Source organism: Vanacampus margaritifer, chromosome 2 (assembly GCF_051991255.1).
Source record: "Vanacampus margaritifer isolate UIUO_Vmar chromosome 2, RoL_Vmar_1.0, whole genome shotgun sequence".
Taxonomy (NCBI): Eukaryota; Metazoa; Chordata; class Actinopteri; order Syngnathiformes; family Syngnathidae; genus Vanacampus; species Vanacampus margaritifer.
This window is the reverse complement of record NC_135433.1, coordinates 33015552-33043136: the sequence shown is the minus strand read 5'-3', so window position 1 is coordinate 33043136 and position 27585 is coordinate 33015552. Positions and strand designations below refer to the sequence as shown.

At 41.0% G+C, this 27585-nt stretch overlaps 1 protein-coding gene across 1 annotated transcript; it reads right to left on the bottom strand.

Moving 5' to 3' along the window:
- On the bottom strand, positions 1-24156 carry LOC144043076 (polyamine-transporting ATPase 13A3-like). The gene is made up of 33 exons (XM_077556317.1): positions 23727-24156; positions 22529-22667; positions 15785-15836; positions 13923-14096; positions 13361-13540; positions 13030-13100; positions 12845-12928; positions 12694-12763; positions 12483-12617; positions 12147-12219; positions 11936-12067; positions 11670-11837; positions 10666-10823; positions 10194-10382; positions 9928-9989; positions 9388-9538; positions 9108-9185; positions 8858-9008; positions 8620-8740; positions 8306-8430; positions 7499-7653; positions 7113-7235; positions 6937-7016; positions 6767-6809; positions 5377-5486; positions 5207-5303; positions 4452-4524; positions 4172-4343; positions 3840-4021; positions 1084-1172; positions 838-918; positions 667-750; positions 1-347 (listed from the first exon to the last, which is right to left on the bottom strand). Exons 1-33 carry the CDS (start codon positions 24154-24156, stop codon positions 174-176), a joined length of 4206 nt encoding a protein of 1401 aa, XP_077412443.1. The 3' UTR covers positions 1-173.
- Between the last annotated feature and the right edge of the window lie 3429 nt (positions 24157-27585).

Sequence of the window (27585 nt, the reverse complement as noted above, 5' to 3'; positions counted from 1 at the left end):
TTCATTTACAATCATTCAAAATGAGACCTACAATAACACAGAAATATAACTGTTGTTTTTCTTGTATATCAAGCTTAAACTATATGCATTTTGTAAGTTCAATCTTATTTCAATCGACAGTGTATTCCAGGAAGAGAGATGCATTGTTCTGAGCTGGAATGTATTTGCTGGTGTCAAAAGCGGACAGAGCTGTGGTACTGAGCAGTATTGGCAAAGGTGACAGAAGACGGTGCGGGAGGCCAGTCAGCCTCATCCTGCAGCTTTAGGGCCAGAAACTTGTATTTAGTCTTTGGAAGCCGGTTTTGCCGACGAAAGAGGAAGGCCGAGCCCCAAGGGTTATTCACCATCTGAGATCAGGTTCACCGTGATGGTGGGTGAGGGAAAGTGTGACATTTAAGACTAAACACTTGAAAAAGACACTGATAAGAACAAACACAAAGAACTAATACGGAAAATATATAAACATCTCAAATTCAAACAGCTGCCAACTTTTCAAATGTGCCAGTGGAAATACAATACTGAGAAATTATTTTCATCATTGGGCCACAAAGCAACCATTGGACACAACAGTAATCTGCATTATTGCTGTCCAAATTCCATGGAGATGGTTGTCCTTAGCACAAAAGAGCAAAGCAAGTTATAGTAATGAACAAAAATCCTGCTAACCTGCAAAGTATTCACAGTGTTGGTGGTTCCATTCGCAGCCATCTTAGCTGTTACAATCCTCCACAAAGCGTCATGGATCAATTTCTAGGAAACATTGTAGTGGGAAGTTGATCAGAAATGAGCAATGATATTTGAAACGTTTGAAAAGTCATCTAGCGAGTTTCAGCATACCTCCAGTGTGAAAGACACTATAGCATGCGCTAAAACAATGATGAGCAGCGTAATGCGCCAGTCATAGGGAATGCACGCAATCTGGGGGGAGACGGAATGGGCAAATAAGGGAGGAAAAAACAACTTGGCAACTACTAGTTACTGACATAGAATATTCATTACTCTGTCTATTCATTTGGAATCTTAAAATATTAAGATCAGCACACTGATTGATAAAAAAAAAAAAAAAAAGGTAGTAAGGTTCACCTGCAAAATGTAGTCTATAGCAGGAATTGGATTAAGCATGATGAACAAGAGAAAAGCATACTGAATTGAGCAGGTCACTATGAAAGGGCCTGAAAGTTAACACAGAAAGACATTAGTTAAGTTAGTGACTCAAGGATAATATGAAACACACACACATACACGCACACACCTATAAACAAAAACATGTCAAACACAAATTTGAGTGTGTTCACTACATGTGCAGTTGTGCATGTCTGAAAAATTACCAACATCAGGGCCGGTCTAATACACCTGGGCACAGATTCAGTTAGGTCATTTTCAGTCTCGAAAATAGTAGCCCCAAAATAAATTTTAACCGGAACTGAAACATATACTAAAAGTTTACATACTATAGTACATACTTAGCAGACAGACCTTTGTTTGTAAAGATCAAAGAACCATTTAGCTGGATAGCCTAATGGTTATGGTCATTACCTTTGGTAACGGAGTTCGCCGGTTCGATCTCTACGGTGGCCGTGAAGTGCAAAAACACAAATGAAACACAACAGCAAAAAAAATCACAAACACAAAAAACTCAACAAAAAAGATAATCACAAACCAAAAGAACTAAACGTACTTGCAAACAAAACAAAAAACACAAACATAATATATGAAACAAAACAACAAAAAGTATGCGCAAACACAAATCTAAAAACACAAAATATGAAACCAAAAACTCGCAAACACACACAAAAATCCCAAGAACACAAAAAGGTAAGCGTACAAACACAACACATTAACAAATGATGTAACGCAACAACAATTTCGGAAGTGGTGTTCACGTGAGGAGGAGGGATCCAAGGAATGTGATTGGACGAAAGTACTTCCTTACTAACAGCACAGTTTACATGTGCTGAAAATGTTTAGAAATAATAGATATTACAGTTTTATAGTAGCGTTAGCGTTTAAATTAGTGAGATAGTTGGAGAGAACAAACGTTGTCTGGCACAAATGAACTAGAAATCCTCAGATTAATGTTGATTTTGCGAGGTTCGAGCCTTGTTTTGGGCAAAATTCTTTCTGGCACTTAATATGATTTATTTCATTTTAATGTAATATTTGTAAAAAAAAACAATTTTTGTAAAACTAAGAGTTGTTTTCACATTTGTGGGCAAGGTAAATAAAAGAGAACATTTGGTTGCCAAAAGTGAGGCTTGAACCCACTCGCAAAATAAACATTGCTCGGGAATCTGTATGGTTTACTACTACACTGGATTTCCGCTGTCCAGCCACCCTATAAAAGCTTATACCATCTTATGATTTCTAATACATCTGCCATGTTCGTTTTCTCAAACTATCTCACTAAAACGGCTAACGCTACTATAAAACTGTAATGTCTATTATTTCTAAATATTTTAAGCACATGTAAACTGTGCTTAACTGTGCTGTTAGTAGGCGGTACTTTCATCTAATCACATTCCTCGGATCCCCCCACCCCCCCCCCCCACGTAAACACCACTTCCGTTAGCGAAATGTTATGGTGTTTCATTGATTGTTAATGTGTTTCGGGGTTTTGTGTTTGAGTGCTTACCTTTTTGTGCTCGTGTTCTTTTTTTTTTTTTTTGTGTTTGCGATTACTTTTTGTTGTTTTGTTTCGTATTTTGTGTTTGCCTTTTTTTTGTTTTGTGTGCGATTACGTTTTGTTGTTTTGTTTCGTATTTTGTATTATTTTTTTTTTATTTGTGTTTGTGATTACCTTTTCCTTGTTTTGTTTCATTTTTTGTGTTTGTGTTTTTTGATTTGCGTCTGCGATTACATTTGAGTTTTTTTGTGTTTGTGTTTTTTTTATTTGTGTTTTTAATTACCTTTTTGTTTTTGAGATTTTTTTTTTTTTTGGTACGTTTTTCATTTGGTTTGTGTTTTTTGGTTTTGCAGTCGTGTTCACTTTTTTGTTTTTGCATTTTGCACTTCAGGGCCACCGTAGTTCCAACTTCACCATTGGTACTTTTGCTGTGGACATAAATATACTTTCAAGTACACTTGTAAGTGTACACCATTGTGTGTACACACAAGTACACCATTAGGTATACTTAAAGTATACCTAAAGTATGCTTAAGTATACTTATTAATATACTTTATGATATACTTAAGTATACTTTTAGTGTACTAAAATGGGCCAATTTAGTCCCAAGTAGTTAACTTAAAGTTTACTTTCAGTACAAGAATAAGTATACTCGAAAATAAACTTAAAGTATATTTAAGTATACTCTATATTATGTACTTAAAGTATGCTACTTTTTGGTAAGGGACCGTTGAATAGACATTACCAGGTAGGCTCAGAAGAGGAATCCCACTTTTTTTTTTAACACACTCTCCTGCCCACCTTTTAAAAAGGGGGACCCGCACTATCCCAGAGGTTGATGCATTGTTGCAGTGGAATGTCAACCAAAACAGCCTCACGGCATCAAAAGCCTTTCGGAACTCCAGACAGATCTCATCCACTCCCAAACTTTTTAACCACCTCGGCAACTTCTAACCCAGAGATATGAGAGTCTCCAGACTCTTGTTACTTATAGGAAGGCATGTTCGTGGAATTGAGGAGGTCTTCAAAGAACTCCCTCATTGACTCACAATGGAGTCAACACAGTGGTAACAAAATTAGCTTGAAGCCTGTCATAAGGTAAATTTAAATTCCATAAGGTGAGACACTGATATTCTCTTTCTTTCATAAAAATGAATGAGCATGACAAATTGTTGACATTACACCAGTACACCTCACTATGTAAGCTGTCTCTTACAGTTTTTATAGCTCGGTTGTCTGAAGGGTTTTCCTTGGGAGAAGACGATGGCTACAATCAAGTACTGGAAGGAAGAGACATAGAAGATGGAGGTGTTTTCAAAGCTCCTGAAGTTACGTGCGTATTCAGCTTCAGTCTCATTGAGGTTGTAAGTGTCACTGAAGCTGGATCCATTGCAGGAACTACCACAGAGGAAAGAGTTTGTCAAAGTACATCTAAATTGTCATTAATCAATACGGAATAGAAACGTGAACTACTCACAAAATTCAGAATGATGATGTTTATTCATGTTTTTGAGAATTTGAGACATTATCTCATGAAATGTTACTCACATTGACTTTGGTGTCTGATACCAGCTCTGTTGCTGTACTAAGAAGTATGCCAGAAACTGGAAGAGCAAGCAATTGAGGGTCTGAGACAAAATTGAGAAGAGCAACTGTCCAGAAAGCAGAGAGGTTGGGGGAGCACACCGTGTCAGCGTATTCCATGCAGGGTTCAAGCTCACTGAACATACAAAAAAAAAAAAAATCAGTTGAAAAAGGATTTTACTTTGTAAAATAAACTAGATGAATTATGTATCAGTGCATGTATACGTGTATCAGTTTTACTCACTTGTAAAGGTGACAAATGTACCAATGCCAAAGTCAATAAACATAAATTGAAGGTTTACAAAGTTGACTTCAACCTAAAGAGGACATATAGACCACATCAGACACACAGAACAATCTACTCACAATATGTATTGAAACAGCATTATATAGTATATTACTAGATAATAGTAGAGAGGCTAAGTTCTGATTTTAATTAAATGAATTTGACATATGTCTCAGAATGTTTCATGTCCGTGCCAGAAAAAAAACTCCTTGATCCTCAGCAAATTGCAAGGCAAGGCAGCTTTATTTATATGGCGCATTTCATACACACAAGGTAACTGAATGTGTTTCACATAACTAAAAGTACAACCAAAAACATTTACAAAATAGTTAAAGACATGTAAAATCAAAGTAAATTTTAAAAAAGTAGCTTCATAAAATTGCTGAAAGAACATACAGTGCAAGAACAAGATTTCAGGAAAAAAAAAAGTTTTAGAAATGCTTTAAAGGGTAGGTCAAATCAAAAAGTTTCTTTACAATATATTCGATGACTAAACACAGCATTCTGATTATTATTGTATTTATGAATTAAGCAGCAAAATCCACCCATTTTTATCCATCTCAGGGAGCGGCCATTTTGCCACTCGCTATCGACAGAAAACAACATCATAGTGGGACTCAGCTTGCCAACGTCACATGACCAAACCCAGAAAACAGACGACGTATCGCATCGCCACAAGAAATGAACGCACCCAAATGAACCAGAATAGTTACCGAGTACATCAGAGTCACACTGAAGAACATGATGAGGCTGAACACGGCCATGAATTTGAAGACACAGAAAGATGTGACAAGAGCAGCACGGCCCTCCCTGTGGACGGTGACAAAATAAAAACAAACAGAATTAAGACAACACAGCTGCCTCATTCATTTGCGTGTACTACCTGATGAGGTTGGGCACGCAGGAGATGTTTGGGATGGTTGAGGTGAAGGGGGAAGCCACAGAAGCCTCCAGCTCAGAAAGGGCGATCCCACTATGAGCCTTCTTAAGGGCCTGGCAGAGAGAGACCGAGAGAGAGAGAGAGAGAGAGAGAGACTTATTGATGACTAGCAGAGTCCAATGCTCACTGGAAACTAATCTGATTTGACCAAACTCTGATCAGCGATCGGTCATATAGGGATGGAACAGACCGCATCAGTGGTTCTGGCATGACCCCCCCACCCCCCCACCCTTTATTTGTCTAGTTTTAGTCAACAAACACTGCCAAAGCTTTAGTCTAGTTTTATTCAGGAAAATCATTAGATTTTACCCCTGTATATTTTTGTGTCAGCAGATAATGTTGAACATTTCAGATCTAAAACTATTTCACATAAAATTTTCTCTCACCTTTTTGATGAAAAACAACTTGACACACAATTACAGTATATCAATAAGTGGCTACTATGGCTCCATGCTATGAGCTAGTAAATTAGTAGATTAACATTGCTGGAACGTTATAGCCGTTGGATTAATGTTACATTGTAATTTTATTTTTAACCGTTCACCATGAGTCCACCTCCTGTCTGTCGCAGTTTGTGCATGTTGCACTTACTAGCTGCAGATTTTAAAGGGGGTGTGTCATATTATGTCACTTGACAGTATCACAGTGACAGATTAGCAGAAATATGATTTTACAAAATCATATCTTTTATCTCGTTTTTGTTCATGAATTAAAATGTAGATAGATTTTAGTCCAGTTTTTATTAAGTGAAGTACATTTTTGCCTCGTCTTCATTATTATTTTTGTTTCGTTTTGTGTTGATGATATTGACGCCGAGGAACTTTCTAAACACCCCATCGATCTCTGGTCAATCCCAAGAGATAGCGGAGCCTATTTCTGAGTCCCCAGGTTTTGCTTCTTCACAGGAAGGCGTGTCAGCAGAATTGATGAGGTCTTCGAGGTATAATTCTAACCAAATTCCAACGTCCTGAGTCAAGGTTAGAAGCATCTCATCCACACAGTGTTAGTGTAACACAATGGGGAGAGATTTGTCTCAAAATTATTCATACTGTCAAATTTTCTTCTTCTACTCCGCTAAAGCAGCAGCGGCCTAAGAGGTAACAGTAGAAAAAGAGTGTCTTTCAAGTGAAGGCAAAACAAGCTCAAATGGGAGATGTGCCAGGGGGTGCGCCGAAACGCCCAGGGAGGCGTAGTGTGTCTACCAATTTCACAAACACGCTAAACTAATACATTTCATCACCAAAACAGAAAGTTGATTTGCTAAATTCTTCAGTAACATACACTTTTGCACAAAGCTATCCATTTTTTCATTCATATTCATGTACAGACTCACCCCACAGTCATTAGCTCCATCCCCACACATCCCGACAGTGTAACTGCATGATTTAAAAAGAAAGAAAGAAAGATGATCAAACAAAACAGTCAGATAAATAGATAGGCTAACACGCATAAATTAATAAGTAATTCAATAAATAGCCTGTGAAAATACATAAATAATCTGACTCGATGCTTTGCAGGGCTTGCACCATCTGAGTTTTCTGGTCTGGAGTCATGCGGGCACATACAGTAGCTCTCAGGAGGAACTTCAGCGCCCCCATGAGGAGAGACAAAGTATAACATCCAGTCATTGTCATGGCAGGACACGGATTACTCATACCAAATGCTATCATAATTAATACCTTCAGGACAAGCTGTGGAAAGTGCTCAGCAATGACTGCGAAAGCTTGACCACTCACAGCAAAGTGATAGCCCGTGTCCTCCTCACTCGGCAACCTGTCACCCGTAGAGCTGATCTCAGATATCTGAATGGGAGACAAAAGGTTAGAGTTTCAAAAAGATCAGACCGCAAATAAAAGTCATTCATTTTTATTTGAAGATGATTTGAAAATCATAGTACATTTGGGGCATCACGGTGGGTTTTCTGTGTACTCCCACATTCCAAAAATCTGCATGTTACTAACTTATTTCTATCCATTGTATATCAGTAAATATTAAGAATCATTTTATTGGTAAAAATCAAAATGTGCATGTGCAATTTTCTATTTTACAATATTCCCGAGCACACCTTATTGTTTATAACAGGGTTCTCAGAGTAGCACCATGTGATACAAGCAGGGTTTTGATCATTTGGAGGCACAGCATCTGCAATAATGACTTTCTCGTGGCCTTCAATCATCCCACAGTCTCTGGCCACTGATATAGCTGTCAACATGTTGTCACCTAACAGCACATAAAAAGGATAGCAAATAAAAATAAGAATAACCTTACTATGTGACTGTCATGATTAGTATCAGATGTGCTGTTTCCGTTGCAGTTGCTGGGGAGACAGCTGGTGGGCGGAGCCCGCCACACTCACCTGCAGCCCATTAGCTCATCAGGCCAGGTTAAAAGCCTGAGAGAAACAGCAAGGAGTGTCGGGATATTCCTCCGTGACACTACTCACTTGACCCGACTGGTAAGCGCTTAGCCGAGAACCAGCTGCTGATCTCCATGACTTACCTTTTTGCCGCCACTGTGCGTGCTTTTGAGTTTGTTTGCTATCCGCCTGTGCGCGCGAGTTTGTGTTTACTTTTGTCCGCCTGTGTGCGTGATTTTGTGTTTTCGTTTATTACTACATTAAATCTAAGTTATCCGCATCGCCTTCCTCTCTACATCTGGGTCCTCCCTTTTCAAGCCGTGACAGAATATCCCGACCCTCCTTGCTGTTTCTCTCAGGCTTTTAACCTGGCCTGATGAGCTAACGGGCTGCAGGTGAGTGTGGCGGGCTCCGCCCACCAGCTGTCACCCCAGCAACTGCAACGGAAACAGCACAGCTGATACTAATCATGACAGTGACCTTCAGACACAGATGACATATAAAACCAGCGTTTACCTGTAACCATTAAAGTCCGAATGTTGGCTTGTTGTAAATCACGCAAAACGCAGGCTGTCTGTTCTTTGATTTTATTCTGCATGATGATCAAACCAAGGAAGTTCATGTTGGTCTCTATTTGCTCTCTGTTAAAACCCATAATGCACACACACACCAAACTGTTCAAATCAAAAACTGATTCTCACTCGACTAAAGCATGGTGACGTGCGGTGAGGCACGACAGAAGATTAGGATATATTTCAATTTAGACCTTCATTGAAACGTGTGTCAAATAAGGTCAAAGGTCGTGTTGTACGCTTGTACTGTGTGGATACCGGCTCAGGCTCTTGACTTTGGACCAGGAGAGTTCAGACTCCAGTTGGTGATGTGCCAGGGCGATAACCCTGAACCCTTGCCGGGTGTAAGACTCCAAAGTCTCTGTGAAATTCTGTGGGACTGCAAAGACAAATAGAGGCACAGCAGGCCTGTCTGTCATTTGTGAGCTCAGCATACTGATGATTTTATTGGCAAAGAAATCTAAGGTACTCGACATAGTGCCTTAATGTGTCTGACCTGTGAGTGGTTTGCAGAGTTTAACCACAGTCTCTGGAGCTCCTTTCAGGTAGATGTCCAAGTGTTTTTGTCCCAGCTGCCGGACAACGACACTCATCCTCTGCAGTGTTGCGCAGAACGGGAACTGGCGCACAATGCCAAACTCACTGGACTAAAAGTTGCACATAGGAAACATATTTCGACAAGAGGCATGTGGGATAAGGTGAAAATATACTGTTCTCTCAATAATGACGTGAAGTTGAAGGATGACCTGATCCGGAAATCGTACAACAGTGGAAACTTTGATGTCGTAATCTTCAGTCTGGTTTTCTCTTGCCTCCTCAAGGATCTGAGCACAACATGAACAAAATGAAGACTACATTTGTGCAATGTTACCGCTTGAGTTGTATTACAATGGAACCTCTGAGTTCAAACAATCCATTTCAGGATACTGGTCAGCCTCCCTCCACTAAAGTATATGGAAATGTTTTGCTTTATTTTGAACAAATTTAGCAACATTCAATCAGCCATAGAATTTTAATGTTCCTTACCGAGCCCGTGGCACTGAACATTTTGACGTCCAAAGGGTCTCCACAGAGTTTACCATCTATGGTGGTCAATGAGTGGCAGGTTGCCATGCAGGCAAAAAAAGAGGTCTTCACCAGGCTGTTCATTGCCATCTCAGTGTCTGGAGCTGAAAGACTGCGTGGGACAAGGAGAAAGGGATTCCAAAGTTCATGCATCTAAGAACCAAAAAATAAAACAAGAATGACCTATCAAACAACCAAAAATAAATCAGTGAGAGCTCCACTGAATACTTATACGAGTTAATGTGTTCTAGAGTAATATAAATAATGAAGACATATTTGTAAAATGATCTCTAGTCAGATGCATTTTATTATTAGGAGTTATTCTCCATATTACTTTTATGAGGCTGCATTAAGTAAAAGGAAATTTAAAAAATGGTCTCTCCAAAGCCATTTGAAGAAAAATTTTGTTGAGTATGAAAGCTGTTGTTGTTACCAAAACCGTAGTTGTCTACTTAATCCTACAAGGAAACAGAATAAGAAATGAAAAGGTGACATTCTTACATGGCAGCTTCAGTTTTCTGAATACCCCAAATGTCCAAACTGTCCTCAGTGAGGGTGCCAGTCTAAAGTAAAAATGCAAGCTTTTAACTTTGGAAATAAAGCTGATCCCTGTTCAATTGGCATCAAAGAGAGAAAAAAGTGATTAATTAGTTAGCAACATAATGACCACTAGAGGGTATGATTAACCACGACAATGGGAGAGCCAAATTCCATTTGGTGAATTCTGCCAGTATGAAATCAGCCAATCACAAAGTGGGAACACCCACCTTATCAAAGCAGACCAGGTTGAGCTGACCAGAGATGTTGATCCTTTGCGGGCAGATACAAAAGATGCCGACTCGCTTCATGCGTCGCTGTGCATGCACAAGACCGGCAGTCAAGGCCACGGGCAAAATCACAGGCAACGCAATGGTGGCGAGGATCAGAGAATCACAAACGATGTACGCAACAGGAACCTGGAAGAGACGAGGAAGGGATCTTTGCATAGGGCATAGGGGCCTGCAGCCGTTGGCTCTTTTTGCGTGTAATTTGTCCGCGCCCCAGTTGTTGTTGGGAACAGGCTGACAACATTTTCAGTCAGCCTTGTGTCTTTCGCTGGAGCTCTCGATGAGCATCAATTGGCCAAATTCCGAAAGTCAAAACCGACTATAAGTGTCTACGCTGTTTGAATATAGTAACTGGAATGTAAAGTAGTTTGTGTTACAAAGTGCATATGGTCAACATCACATGACGTGATACCTGATTTACAACATGGATAGTGACGGTGTAGATTACACCAATCAGTGCCACGCCCACCAGCCACAGGAGGAACTGTTTAGCATGACGGTGCAGTTTGAAGTTGGTGGGTTTAGGGTAGAGGATGGAGCGGATTAGCTGGCCCTTTTCCGTACTAAAGCCTGTTGGATGACATAAAATATGATGATGAGCATCTTTTATTAACATCACCTTAACACTACACTTTTGTTTTTGCTCCCATTTTTTTTATGAGATGAAATCAAAGATGAAAAACTTATTATATATGAAAATAAAAGGCCAGTCTGAAGGTACAGCAACCCCCAATAAAACAAAACAGCACCTATCAGAGTGGCCTTTTATGTGGGAAGTCTAAGGCACACCTGTGCACCAATTATGGTGTCTAATCAGCATCTTGATATGGCACACCTGTGAGGTGGGATGGATTATCTCGGCAAAGGAGAAGTGCTCACTATCACAGATTTAGAATGGTCTGTGAACAATATTTGGAGAAAATTGTGATATTGTGTATGTGGAAGAAGTTTTAGATCTTTGAGTTCATCTCGTAAAAAATGGGAGCAAAAACAAAAGTGTTGCATTTACATTTTTGTTGAGTACATAAATTCTGTGTATACAGATAGATGGCATGTTTTTTTAAATGTGTGTATAGTTTTCCACCTCCCACAAACTTTGAAAAAATTAAAAACTTTTTTTTTTTTAAATAAACTTCAACTTATTAAAGTAACACTTAAGAACTTTCAACTTTTGTTGATTATGGCGGCACCATATGGACAAAAGCGGTAGTGTTTTGCCTGAAGGAAGACCACATTTCTCTTGAGGACCAGCGCATAGCTGATGGCTGTCTATTGCTACCACGAACTTTCCGATAGCTAGCATTAGCATAAACGTTTTGATTTTGAGTATGGAAAGCTAATTAGTAGTCCAGCAGGAACAGAGCCAGTAAATTCACTCTATATTCACCACATTTCAGAATAAAGACCAGTCCTCACCTGTTCTTACCACAACCACCTTCACCAGCTCGCCAGCATAGTTACGGCTTTGGATAACATGTGAGCCACAGAAGAGGGTGTGTTGCTTGTGTTCCTCTGTATTGTAGACTCTCTCTGCATTCTCGCCTGAACTTGGTACACTGTTTTTAGTAACAGGTACGCTCTCCCCTGAAGATCCAGACAGACGCCCAATAAACAACCAGTCTGAATTTCTTTGAATCCCAACCCACTAAACTGAAACTTGCGGATCCCCATGGTGTAAAAACCTGTCAACATGCTTTCGTCAACGGTGCAGGTGCCGCAAATGAGCGCGGCATCACAAGGCATGATCATCCCATTGGCTGGAATAGTGATGACATCACCAGGTGCAAGCTCAGTTGACATGACCTGTTGGACACCTGCGATCAAGTAAAAAAAAAAAAAAAGGCATTGATAATCACCCACACACATTTTATTCCACAACTTAAGGAATCTTGCCTTCGTTTCCTCTGCACACTGAAACTGGCACCATAAAGTGTGCAACCACCATGTTGTGTAGCGTCACATAATGCTGGAATGAGGAACAAAGTTAACCGTCCCATTAGAACTACAGCCGGAAAACAGAGATTCCATTCAAAGACAAAATTCTTTTTCGACATGTTTGTTGTTAAAAGACTGGCTTTTTTTTTTCATGACATCAAATGTGTGATGATGACAAAAAAACTGATATGTTGGTGAAAATGTCAACAGCTGCAGCCACAATACCAAGTTTGATTTGATCGGGAAGCTTCATAGCAACGAAAGTGAAACATTTCAGGATGCAACATGACTCGCCTTTCGAATAGTGTACAAAGAGGTGGTTATCAAAATAATTGACATTGCAAGTACAGACAAAGCATACTCCATGTACTCGTCAATAATCCACAAAGTAACACTGAAGAGCTGGAAGATGTAAAATGGATTGAAGACCTTGAAGCAAGAAAGGAAAACGATCATTAGATCATATACGGCTAAATAAAACAAATTGTGAATATTTCATTTTTACCTCTTTAACAAAGAGCTTTGGTAAAGGCGGAACTTTGACATCAATCACATTCTCACCAAAAAACAAAACTCTGTTAAAAAACAAACATCCCCAGTCAATGCTGTGGGTGTGAAATGTTATGCAAAAAACAACAACTCAAGCACGTTGTTACCTGTAGTCCTGGAGCATTTTAGTGATTCCAGAGCTGTGGTCAGTGTGAATTGCTGCACACGTCACCTTCATGTCCTCCAAGCCCCTAAAAAGGCCCACACATTCATTGCTGCTGACATTGTACGGAATTTTGCACAATATATAAAGACTACCAATGGTAAACCCAAAAAAAATCGGAACTCATACTTGAATGATTCAAAGTTCTGGAGCCCTTCATTCCAATAATATCTGACGCTGTGGTGGGTAAAGTAGCGAACCTATGAAGCGGAAAATGAGAAATGATTGGTGAAGATCATAGTAGTTTAGTTCAGATACTTGCGAACGTCATCAGATTGTAAAAAGAGCAAAACAGCAAATTAATGGGAACCTACCGAAAGACGACAAAACACGACCGGAAGAAACAAAGAGATTTCCAAATGTGCGGTCTGGATCCGATCCAGAGAAAACTCTGTTTTGGCGTTACAGTGTGTGGATTTTCACCAGAGAGGAATCGGGTCCCATTCTCACAATGATGTACCTTTGCAGACGGTCTGTTTGCGTGTTTCCGCAAATGCTCCTCACGTTGAGCACTTTGGAGGATTTTGTGGTCGTCTTCATCCAGCTGTGCTGTGGACTGATTATACACACTCTCAAAGGGGGTCTTCCCTGGAGCCAACATCACTCGTACTTTGGCATGAAACCACTGCCTGAAATCATCCTGTGAAAGAGTGTATTCATCTCAATGAAAATCAATGGTGGGGTTTTAATCAACTCTGACTATTAAGGAGATTTGGGTTTTTAGAGTTATGAATGTTTTTTTGTTTTTTTTAACATTTCAAAGTGTGCTACAATAAGTGTGTATTTTCACTTATTACTGTATACTCAAATGCGTTATATCTCCTCCAGAGAGTGCCATTTCTTTAGGATTCCCAAACTGTCATCGACTGAAACGCAACAAAATTTACTTCTCCCTATGGTCGCTGCACTCTGCTTAATCTATCCTTCCTTCCTTCCTTTAGTCTTTCCTCTGGTCTCTTGAGATCTCCCTAGTTGATACAATTTGAGTCAATATGGCCCCAGTGGACACACAACAAACATACCGTGGTCCTGAGCAGCAGTGTTTGCGCTTCCCTCAGTGAGGTTAGCGTGCAGGTGGCTTTCACCCCCCACTCGGGCAGCCAGTAGAGCAGCAGGAGCAGGAGACCACCGGAGAAAATTGCACCTGCACCCACCAGGATCCTTTTCCAAAGACAAGGTCGGTAGCCCCATACCTCCTGCATAGTCAAGGTCACACAAGTGGATGAGAATAAAAGGAGAGTGTTTGGATCTTTCCAGCGGCCGTTTTACCCATATTTATTAGGGGTGCACCGATCGATCAGCCCACCAATTTATCGGCCTCGAGTTCCTTAATTTTGGGGCACCGATGATCAGCCGACCCCTTAAAAATAAACCGATCTTTTCCACCAATCTCATCTCCCTCCTTAAATGTCTGAAAAAAAACAGCCAATGTCCACTTCTGCTGAAATGACTAACAGTTTTTTCATTTGTATTTGAGAGAACTACTTCATGTGCAGTTAAAACAACCCATTCGTATTATTTTCTTTTGGAACACAGAAAGTGTATGCTGCTGGTTGAGAAATAAATTGGGATCGGCAAAAATCGCGATCGGCAGGTCAGACTTTTTAAAAGATTGTGAATCATGATCGGTCGGAAAATTGTGATTGGTGCGCCCCAACTATTTATTGATAGTACCCGGCGCACTGCGGGTAAATTCTAACTTATAAGTACTAGCTAACCCTATAAAGCCTGAACCATAAAATATATGAAATAAATTCCGATTATTTGTAAATATAGTATTTATTGGTCCTTTTTAACAAACAAACACTTTTTTCCCCACATATGGCTTTTTATTTGTGTCATATTTGATACATCCGACAACAATGCTTTGAATTCATACATTTATAACTGTCAAAAATAATATCAACCATATTAGTATTTCCAAAAATCTGAAAGTTTCTTGAAAAAATACATCAAAGCCATTCATTTGTCAACTCCTGTTGTAACGTTTAACCATAGTGAAGTTGTTCAGTAATTTTTCAGTAATTTCCCCCCCAAGTTGAGAAGGCGTGTAGCAACCACGAATTGGGCTGGTACTTAAATAAGGAATAGCAAATCTACCTTACAAAAACGTCCAAATCGGATCCGCTAGTTTTGCATGAATATCACCTTTTATCGTCTATTACAAACAATTGATAAACCAAAGAGATATCCAGATTAAAACCATGCCAAGGACTCATTTCAACCCTTAAAACAGTTGAGAAAAACAGTATTTTAAAAGGTACCTTTAAACTTTGACTTTATTATCATAATATTACAACTTTACCTTGGAAAAATATGACTTTATTCCTTTAACATGACTGGAGCACAGTGCCTTTAAGACCGAGACACAATTCATAAAAAAAAATGAATAAAATAAAAATCCATTATTGAAAGTTTGCCAGTGAAGAAACTGTGAGATTTGCGATTCCCAATAAAACTTGTTTTCATTACAATACAGACATAACATGTGCACAAAAGCTCATTTGTGGCCACAATTTAGATATGTGTGCATAAAAATACTCATTTGTGACTATGAAATTGGCGTCACATGCACACTAAGTAACAATTTGTGGTGTTACTGTCTTCGACGTTTATAAAATGCTACTTAAGCATTTCTGAAGATGGTGTGTTTGATTTGCTTACCAAACTGTCCAGGAATGATGTTTATTACCTTGTAACTTTCCGTGCCTACATCATAGCTACTTCTGAATCATGGCCACAAATGAGTTTTTCATGCACATTGAGCCTAATTTTCCCCCGTGTCATGTTTGGGGCTTCATACAAATCGATATCTCAATGACAGTAACACTGCAAATTTTATTTATTTTTTTACTGATGAATGCTAATAAGAAGGGATAACTACCATCTCATCTTCTAGGCCTTGATGGATGAGCCTCATTTCTCGGGTCTTCGTGCTGACAAAACAACAAGCACTACATGGAAAACAAGAGAAGTTTAATGCCTTGCTTGAGGGTTCTGTCAACACTCAGGTCTCCTGTCAACTCCTTAGGACTAAGCCAGTGTCACTTTATGATAGGTTTACTTATAAATTGGCAGGCTCTCAAAACATACCCCCTCCCACCACCACCACACACACACACACACGTACATACATACACACACACACACAAACTGAATGAAGAAAAAGCAAATCGATCACGCAAAACTGCCTAGCCCAAAAAGCAAACAAAATTAACCTAAATATATTTGGTTAGCGTGCTTGCTACAAAAATTCAACATTTAAGATCTGCTTCATGCACGCCTCAAGGTGACAACCGTTGAGAGCCAATGAGCCACTGTATAAACTTTGTTTGTACATGTGTGTTGTTAATGTGTCTTAGTTCCTAAGATGAAAGTTTTGAGTCCACTTATGAGCCCCCGTTAACATATTTTGCTCCTTGAGCAAGACATTGAACATCCGGTTGTTTGTGATGCTGCGTCATCGGGCGAATGAACAGCGCCAAAGCACTTTGGTTGCCTTGAAGGGGAAAAAGTACTTTGCAAGTGAAGGCCCATTTACCTACAAACCCAATTCCCAAAAAGTTGGGACACAATACAGATTGTAAATAAAAACTGAATGCAATTATGTGGAAGTGCCACATTTGAATATTTTATTCAGAATAGAACATAGAGAACAGGTCAAAAGTTTAAACTGTAAAATGTATCATTTTAAGGGAAAACTATGATTTTAAATTCCACGGTGTCAGCATGTCAAAAAAGTTGGGACAAGGCCATTTTCACCACTGTGAGGCATCCCCCCTCTTCTTCTTACAACAGTCGGCAAACTAGGGGTGTGCCCAAAAAATAGATTCTCATAAGAATCGCAATTCTCATTTAGTACAATTCAGAATCGATTTTAAATGTCCCAAAATCGATTTTATTTAAATAATTTTATACTGTCTTCCCTTTGTTTGTGTGTGCTTTATTGGGAGCGCTGTTTATGTTGTACCCAATTTGGCCACTTAGGGGCAGTGTGGTTCCATGCGGTCTGATATACTGTTAAGTTGTAGTCACGTTAGAGAGTAGAAGGAAAAAGTAACGATCAAGTTGTTCCAATAAAAGTTGTTTTTTTTGCAGCGTGGAGCCGTTCTTTTGAGTGATAAAAGTGCCGCGAGTAGCGCGCTAATTAGCATTAGCGAGTCAGACTGGAGTAGATCATTAAAATTCCTTGCACATCTATAGATTGAAGCAAAAATCATTGTCAATCAAATCATTGAAAACCAAAAATCATTATTAATCGAAAATCGATTCTGAATTGAATCGCACACCCAAAAATCGGAATCGAATCGTGAGACATTCAAAGATTCCCACCCCTACTGCAAACGTTTGGGGATCAAGGAGACAAGTTTCTCAAGTTTAGAAATAGGAATGCTGTCCCATTCTTTTCTAACACGCGTCTCTCTAACTGTTCGACTGTAGAACAGAAGAAAGACTTTTTATCGTACTGGTATCGTACTGAGTGGCGAATGCTTGCAAACATGACAAATATTGGGTTCTGTAAGACAAACCTCCTGTTGCAAAAATATATCAGGCTGATTAAATTGCATGGCAACAGGTGCTCACTTTCAGAGAACCCGCACACACACAAAAAAAAACACACTGAAGTGTTAATAAAAAGCACAGCAGCAAAAGCAGTGATAGGAATAAAAAACGAATGAGGAAGATGTGTTCAATTTTGCACAAAGATGGTGCCTTCTGATGAAGACGTCCGATACTGTAACACTTGACAAATGGTTGCTCCACTGTTAGTTAAAGGGACTACTTCAACATTTAAATCTTGCACGGAAGCCAAAACAAATTTGATCAGTGAGAAAGATTTCAAGCCACAGACTGAGAAGCCTAAAGAACTAACAAGTCACGCCCCTAAAGGCTTACAAGTCAGCCAATACATACAACAGGTGGACGCAGGCTGAAAGTGACAGCAAAAGGCAAACAGTGTAACCTGTGATTCACCATTTGTCCCGAAGGACATGAATCAGGGAAGGGGGGGGGGGGGGGGAGGTATCAGAGGACCAAGGAGACTCTACCAGATAAACACTCACGACATGAACATTGTCAAAAAGGCAAAAGACCAGAGGATCAATACAGTGAGGGAATTAAAAACATTGTGGACATGTTTTCATCTGCCTTCAAAAAGACACTCATTTACACGTACAAAAATTCTGCTCAAAGATGATGAATTCCATCATGTGTGTTGAGAAGAAGAGCAGAGCTTTAAGAGCCTGCCTTGATCCCAAAGACTTAAATGTCAAATATTCACTCATTCACTGCCATTGACGACTATAGATGTCAAAAATGTATTTTAGTTTCACCTTTTTTTCCACTTTTGTTAACAAGAGTATGAAAACCTAGGGGAAAAAATGTATTGTACATTTAGAGCAGATATAAAAAATTGTGATTAACTAGTGAATTTACGTGATTAATTACAATAAAAAAAAATAATTGCCTGATGCCCCTAATTAAAAAAGAAAAAAATATATTATTAAAAAATTTGGGGTGTCAAGACGATTTTTTTTATTGTAATTAATCGCATTACTTTAATAGTTAACTCACAATTAATCACACATTTTATATCTGTTCTAAATGTACAATACATTTTTTGCCTAAGTTTTCATACTCTTGTTAACAAAAGTGGAAAAACTAATATAGTTCAAATAAATTTTTGACGTCTATAGCCGTCAATGGCAGTGAATGAGTTAAAAGTGAGCATATACCCAATTCTAAACTGAGAAGAAATTATGTTTATTATTATTATTATTATGTGTTAACTTTCTTAGTAAAATAGATGCCTCACACGGTTAGGGTGGCAAAAAGTACTGCAGTTGGTATGTTGCTCAAGGACATGGCCACAGGTGCTCAGGATCGAACCCACGACCTTCGGATAGGGAGATGACCTGACCTGACCCGAGCCATGCCACATTTTGATATGGACCAATATTAGCTGTACTCAAGGGCAGCTGCCTGATGATGAACATCTGTACTTAAGCATTTCTTTTTCTGACAGCTTTTTACTTTCCGTCCCTCCATTTAGCAACATAACCGTAATTTCCAATTCAAGATAGACACCATTTTAAAAAGACAGATTAACTCAACTGCGATCGTGTTCCTTGATTGATCGAGTGAAATCCTTTGGAGCGACAAGGCTGAATTAAAGCCAAGGAACTTTTTCGTAAGTACAGGAGTTGAATCGGTACCGAACTTCCAATTTTAACAGACTTTCTTACAAAAGTATCTGTTCTTTTACTTAAGTACAGAGTGCGAGCAGTTTTCCCAGCTTGATAACAGTCTGGCAGCTCTCATCAGCACATCCACAGCATTGCATGGCAAAAACTATAATTACATATGTAGTTACCAATCAATCACAAACAAACTGATGCCTTCAAATTGCTTTTTGCTCAGGATGGGGAATTAAAACAAACAAACAAACAGGAAAACAATTTAAGAATGGTCACACTCAAAAGAAAAAGGCATTACAGTACTTAATAAATAAGGATAGTCATTTGAAAGAATTTAAGAAGTGTCTCTACCTGAAAATAGGTGGAGAGAGGCGGTCAATAACTCACTGTGAGTTGTTTTCTCTCTACTCTTGGTGTCGTACAGCTTATATCAAAACTTTTCTCTTATGTGCCATTTTCACACCGTGGGTGGAACAACCCTAAAATGTGGGCGTTACCTGTCAAATCGGGCCTGCCTCACTGATCATTATTTTTATTTTTATATCAATTGGAATGTTTTACTATGAATGCAATCATGGCTAGAGAGCATCTGTCTAATTTAATTAAAAGGTTTTCAGAGGTCAAATAATTCATTGTGGAATTCCACAGAGTAGAAGTTTAGGTCCATTGCTTTTCTCATTTCTTATGAATAAACTACTATTAATCCTAAGGAATGCCAGAATATCAATGTAGGCAGATGTTTCCACCATCTACACAGCAGAATTAACAATTAACAAACTCAACATGTTATAAATCATAAACTGCTTATAGCATAGTGGAATGGCTAACTAACAGCAAATTGGACCTTCATGTCTGTAAAACAAAATGCACTTTATTTGGGACAAAAACTATGTTAAGCTGTGAACCTGTATGTAAATGATGTGGTAGTAGAATAAGTTCAAGGAACCTAAATTCTGATAGCAGTAAATGATAATAGTAAATCACTATGTCCTGACACATTGATAAAGTAAAAAAGAAGATGGGTAGAAAGAAGATTAGTGTCATTAAAAGTCTTGCGTTTGTCATGTTTGCGGGTTTGAGGACCAAAATGCAAGAAGGAGAGGCAAGTGTGCTCTAATGAAATAAAAACAAAAAGCAAGCAAGGTACTGGGATTAGTGATGCTAACGACGCTAACACTGAAGCGCTGAAGCATGCTTGGAACTCGACAGGCAGCTTATAATGAAGCAGTGGGCCGGAGCTCGCTTCAGTTGGCATCACTGATCACATTCACTTCAACTGCTTCGTTACGACCGCGTCAGCTGACTGCTTCGGTTTAACAGGCGGAGCTTTGAAACTGCCCCGATTCAGTGCATTTAAGATGGCTGAAATACCGCATCATGTCCCTGTGCTACATATATCGTACGTTACGAATAGCTGTTTCGGAGTTTGAGACTTTTTAACTGATGGAGCCATCCAAGAAGCATTCTTGGAGCATTTTATTTGACGCCACCGAATAAGTTAAAATACGCTCACTTTCCGTGTTCATTGTGTGATTCAGCAGAGCTTTTAATGCTACATTCCGACGGCTAAGTTATAATTAGCGTTGATATTGTGCCATCATCTTTGCAGCTCAAACCAAATTCCCACATTATTATGACAACTAAGATTCGTCCGAGACCGTGCTGACAGCGGTGACGTCTTCCGAGCATGTACTATACAGGGTGTATTCCAAGGCTGGGGAAGTTGTTTCCAACAAAATAAAAAATAAATAGACTGGGAGCTTCTACTGTGCAAAAATTGCTGTTGTTAAATAAAAAAAAAAACCCGAGTTATACATTCAGTACTCTTAAGCACAATGGCAAGTATACATACACAATTCTAAGGCAAATATGAATGACAAACAAAATTCAAAGTCATTTTCTTTGTTAATTCATTGGTGTAATTTCTACCATGGGGTACAAATTGCACATTCAAAAAACAAGGTGACTGAATGAAGGGTAGTGAACCACTTTATGACAGTGGTTCAAAAAAGATTCATAGCTTCAGAAAGCCTCGTTTTTCCATCACTAATTGGGATAATTAAAAATGTTCAAAACAAAATACAAAGTAGGCTACAAACCAAAACCAGGAATAAACTTACTCATACCTAAATAAAGGAAACAAATAAAGTCCAAGAAAACATAATTTTATTCCTCTAGTTTTAGTCAACAAAAACTGTCAATGTTTTAGTCTAGTTTTTGGCAGGACATTTATTTATTTTTGTCAGCAGATAATGTTGAACATTTCGGATCTAAAGGTATTTCATATAAAATGTTCTCTCATCTTTTTGATGAAAAACAACTTGACACACAATTACAGCATTATCAACAAGTGGCTACTATGGCTCCATGCTATGAGCTAGTAAATTAGCTAGCAGTTAGCGGTCATTTTAACTTTATTGTTGGAACGTTCTAACCGACTTTTTTTCAACATTTCACTGTGAATCCACTTCCTGCCTGTTCCATGTTTTTGTGCATGTTGCACTCGCTACGTCGCTAGCTGCAGATTTGAAAGTGGGTGTGTCACGCTGTGTCACATGACAGTGTAACAGTTACAGATTACCAGACAAGATTTTATAAAATTACATAATTTTGGTCTAGTTTTTTGTTCATGAACTAAAATGTACATATAGATTTTAGTCTAGTTTTTATTAAGGGAAGTATGTTTTCGTCTTGTCTTCATTAGTCGACAAAAATGCGTACTGACTTAGTCCCAGTTATTGTTTATTAATGAAGGTTTTAGTCTAGTCTAGTCTAGTTTTAGTTCTAGTCCGGTGAAAAATGTGCATTGACAATTGAGGCCAGCCAATGCTGTTGGATTTCATCCCCTTATATGTTTGAGACTGGCCCACAATATAAAGACTGTCCACCTTTAATATGGACAATGACAGTGGAAAGTATCTCAGGATATACAACGATAACAGACCCGAGTTTTAAAAATGAGTCCAATTGTGATGCTTGGATAAAATGTTGACAAACAACACCCATTCGCAAAATTTCGTCAAACTTTGTCACGCAGTGAAACTATAGAGAACACTAAGGGACAAGAAAGCATAACACGCATAAATGGTTATAATCTCTGCCTCTGCACCCGCCTCATCAAGCTAGGCTGTTGAGGTAGCAGTTGAGGAGAGAGAAGAAAGTCTATACTGCAGAGTTCCGGCTGACGTTCTGCTCACGTATAAGAGCGAATCGTGACCGGAAGCCTGCCTCTCAGAACCTTCTCCCGCAAATCAACATGAGAACTCTGAGTGACAAGCAATGCTGGCGGTCGTTCGGGACTAATAGAACCATAGTTACATATGTAACTGTCGTTTTATTTCGTCCCTCCCGACCGCCAGGTGGCGGTGCTGAAACATCACGGAACGCCGAATACCAGCAACGTCAAAAAGACCCAGGAAATTGTACCTCACAGAGAGTCCTCTGCAGGACTGCGAACCACATCCAGTGGATGAGGAGTGGTGACATCCAAATTGTAGAATCTGGAGAACTTGCAAGGCGACGACCAGTAAGCAACCGCACAGATGTCCTCCAAGGAGACTCCTTTCAGAACTGCCCATGACATAGACACATTCCTGGTGGAGTGACTGCGCACCCCAGGAGGAGGACGTCCAAAGACCGGGTAAGACTGCCGAATCACCTCCCCGATCCAATGGGAGAGGCGTTGCTTGGAAACAGCAGCTGCCTTATTCGGGCTGTCGTAAGACACAAAAAGCTGGGTGGATGTACGGAAACATGCCGTAGCATCCAAATAAGAGCAGAGCGCCCTCACAGGACAACAAAGATTTGGATTGTCACCCCCATCCGCTGACGCCGGAGCAAAACAAGCGAGACGAATGGGGTGGTTGGTTTGAGAGCCAGGCAAACCTTTGGGAACAAAAGCAGCATTTGGCCACAATGTAACCCCTGCCCCGTCGGGGTGCCAATGAAGGCATTTGGGGCTAACAGATAGGGTGTGGAGCTCCCCCACCCGCTTAGCGGATCCTATCGCAAGTAGAAACGCCATCTTGCGAGACAGCCAGCAAAGTTCCCCTTCGGTCAACGGCTCGAAGGGGACCTACACAGTGCGTCGAGCACAAGTCGATGATCCCAGGCGGGGACTCGAGGCGGGTTCCTAGAACGAAGGCGAAGGGCACCACTGAGGAAGGAGGCCACTAGGCTATGGCAACCCACAGACTTGTCATCCACAGCAACATGACGGGCCGAAATGGCCGCCACGGAGACCTTGAAAGTAGAAGGGGAATGCCCCTTACCGAAAAAAGATTGGAAGAAGTCTCCGTGAGGCCCGTAGCAACTGGGCAGATCTCGTCCCGCTCTGATGATTGATGTGATACACAGTGGAAGTGTTGTCCGATCGTACCAGGACATGACGGCCTGCCACGAAGGGCAGAAAATGAATGAGAGCCAGATGCACAGCCCGCAGCTTCAGTACATTGATGTGCAGCAACCTGTCCCTTGCAGACCACCGGCCTTGAGCAGTCCTGTGTTGACAAACTGCACCCCATCCGCTCAGGCTGGCATCAGTGGTGACAACTTTGTGACGAGTGGGTACCACCCCCAACGGAACACCCACTGATAGAACAGACCGACAACACCAAGGTGCGAGAGCACCCATGAACTGACTAGACACTCGGAGACGCTTCCGACGGTCCAGCAGCGGGTTGAGCCGAAAGCGGAGCAGCCACCGTTGCAATGGTCGCAGCGACAGCAGGCCCAGAGGCACAAATGCCATCAGGGATGTTAACTTGCCCAGCAGATGCAGAAAAAGGACATAAGGCAGCATCCCATTAGCACGGAAGAGAGAGATGAGGCGTAGCACATTGTCTACCCTCTGTGGGGACTGTCGAGTAGTCATGGAGGTGATGTCCAACGAAATTCCGATTAACAGAGTCTGCTGAGAGAGAACAAGAGAGGACTTCTCCAGGTTGACTTTGAGACCAAGTCGTGACACATGCTGTAGAAGCATAGACGTATCTCGGATTGCCTGATCCCTGGACAGTGCGCATATCAGCCAGTCGTCCAAGTAAGGGAGCACCTTCATGCCCCTCGACTGCAGGGGTGCAAGGGCCGCCTTCACTACACGTGTGAACACTCTGGTAGACAGTGACAGCCCGAATGGGAGTACTCTGAATTGCCAGTGCCAGTGCCCCTGTAGGCAAAGCGGAGAAAGTTCTTGTGCTGGGGACTAATAGGGATGGAGAAGTAAGCGTCCTTCAGATCAATTGACGTGAACTGGAATTGGAAATAAAGTTAAGCTAGAACTGAGCTGAATGAACAGCACTGGTGAGTAGCATTTTTATTTTTGAACTAGGGCTGCTTGATTATAGAAAAAAAAATAATCCCAATTATTTTGGTAATAATTAAAATCACAGTTGTTCAAACGATAATTTTTTGATACAAAACAAGAAAATGTTGAAACTTTAAATAATATGAAGACAAATAAAATTATTTGAAACTATAATCATGTAAGTTACTTTTGGGGCAAACACTTAACAATTAGTCATTTTAAAATAAAAAGTGTGCAAATAGATAAATTTAAACAACTCAAAATGAGTATTAATAATATTTTGTTTTTGTTTACGATTATGCATTATGCAAATTGTAACTGGATTTCGATTCATTTCTAAATAGGCTCTTAAAACTTATTTTTTCAAAAGCTTTTTGTTGGACTTTTTTTACTCTATAGCACTTTGAGATTGTTGAAATATAAAGTGCATTACACATAAAATTACAGCACACGTCGGGGCTCCGAACGGAGCCTAATCTACTCATGGCGTGGGTAAATAAAAGAACAAAGGAACGACATGGCTTTGAAGAGATTTTCCTACATCAGAGACGCGCTCTGGGCCCTCCGCTCAACAGGCGACACACCACCCCCCGACATGCCGGAGGAGATTCGGCGAGCAGACCTGGGGAAACGTCGCCGGAGGAGAAGACAGCGAGGTGGAGCACGCCAAAGGCTCCGGAGGAGAGGATGCAGACCAGCGCTGCCGTCCTTGCTGCTCGGCAACGTGAGGTCCTTAAAGAGCAAGCTGGATGAGCTGAGGAGCCTCACCTCAGCCTGCCGCGAGCACCGGGACGCCTGCGCCATGGTGTTCACGGAGACATGGCTCCACAGCGACATCCCAGACTCTTTGTGTGAGATCGAGGGATTCTCACTCATTCGCGCCGACAGGACTGAAGCGTCGGGAAAAAGCAGAGGTGTGGGCGTCTGTATTTACATTAATGACAGCTGGTGTCGGAATTATGCGGTGCGGCTGACCACCTGCACCCCCGATGTGGAGCTTCTCTGCTTGAGTCTGAGGCCGGGTTACCTGCCGAGGGAGTTTGGAAACGTTTTCCTCTGCGCCGTGTACGTTCCGCCCAGCGGGAACGCCGCCAGCACCACCGCCTTCATCTCCGACTGCGTTCAACAACAACTGCGACGGTGCCCGGATGCCCCGGTTTTCATCTTAGGAGACCTCAACCACTGCAAATTGGAGCTGTCTCTCCCGGGTTTTCATCAGTATGTAAAATGTGGAACAAGGGGAGACAGAGTCCTGGACAAATGCTTTGGGAACGTGAATAACGCATATGTGAGTAGAGCCCCCCCCCCTCTCCAACTCAGACCACAACACAATTCACCTCATCCCAACCTACAAAACAGCTCTCAAACGCAGCAAACCACAGAGAAAGATTGTTCAAATCTGGTCTCATGACAGCATTGAGACCCTTAAACAATGTTTCCTATGCACGGAGTGGAATACCTTGCATGGGCTGGATGTGGATACTGCTGCTGTGACTGTAACTGACTATATTCATTTCTGTGTGGACAACATCATACCAACAAAGGAAATAACTGTTTACCCCAACAACAAACCGTATATTACTAATGAGGTTAAAGACCGCAAAAAAAGGGCATTTAAGAACCAGGACAGAGCCCAGCTCAAACTGGTTCAAAAAGAACTCAAGCACATGCTTAAAAAAGCAAAAAGGAAGCACAAAGAGACTATAGAACAACACTTTGCTGCTAACAACTCCAAGAAAATGTGGGACACCATGAGGAGGATCACCAACTTGACTCCTGCTCAAAAAGGTCTCAGCACCCTAAATGACCTCCAGAAGGCAAGGGAGCTGAATGACTTTTATTTAAGATTCGAAACCCAGGACTTCTCCTCTGAATGTGGGGAGGTCCTGAGGTCCATTTCAGTGAATGAGCAGGACTCAAGGCTGGTGATTCATCCCCATGATGTCCAATCTGCTTTTAGGTCTGTCTGCACAAAAAAGGCTTCAGGACCGGATGGGATATCTGCCTTTCTGCTAAAATCCTGTGCAGAGGAGCTCACAGCGGCATGGCAGCCCATCTTCCAGAGATCTGTGGACTCACACTCCATTCCCAGTCTCTGGAAAAAATCAGTAATCACCCCGGTTCCTAAAAAACAATGTCCTGTGGTCAATAATGACTTCAGGCCTGTGGCTCTAACTTCCATTGTCATGAAGTGTTTCGAGAGGCTGATGGTGACCCTGCTCAGGGGGGAGGTGGATGCACACTTAGACTCCCTTCAGTTTGCCTACAAGCAGGGTCGCGGCACTGACGATGCTATCAACAGCATCACACATCTGGTCAGCAAACATCTGGACGTCCCTAAAGCTTATGCACGTGTGTTGTTCTTTGACTTTAGCTCAGCGTTCAACACAATGCAGCCGCACCTGCTTTTGGGTAAACTGAAGGAGATGAATGTGAACCCGTACATCTCGAGGTGGTATCACTCCTTCCTGACACAGCGCACACAGCAAGTCAGGGTCAACAGCTCCCTCTCAGAACCCAGATTGATAAGCACAGGTGCCCCACAGGGCTGCGTCAGCTCCCCGGTCCTCTTCACGTTGTACACAAATGATTGTGTGACATCACACCCAGAGAACTTTATCATTAAGTTCTCTGATGACACAGCTATCGTCAGCTTGCTGCAGGCCGGCGGTAGCCCACTGGACTATTTCTCAGAAATAGAGAAATTTGTCCAGTGGTGTGACCAGAATCATCTTGTGCTCAATGTGGGGAAGACAAAGGAGGTGATATTTGATCCAAAAACTGTTGGTGACCACAGGCCAGTCGTCATTAAAAGCAATCACATCAGCCAGGTGGGTTCATACAGGTATCTGGGGGTCCACATTGACAACACACTCAGCTGGAGGGTACATGTTGGAAGTCTATGCTCCAAACTCCAACAGCGTCTCTATTTCTTACGCAGACTTAGGGTCTATGGAGTGGAGCAGAGGATCATGCTGTTGTTCTACCGGGCTGCATTGGAAAGTATCATCAGATACGGCATTGCGGCCTGGTACGGCAACCTGACTGTGCAGTCAAGGTCACAGATTGCCGGTCTCGTGCGGACTGCCATGAAGATCATGGGGGTCAGGAATCTTCCTTCCCTACAGATGCTTTATGAGCGGTCCGTCACTGGACTGGCACAGAAAATTGTTAATGACCCGA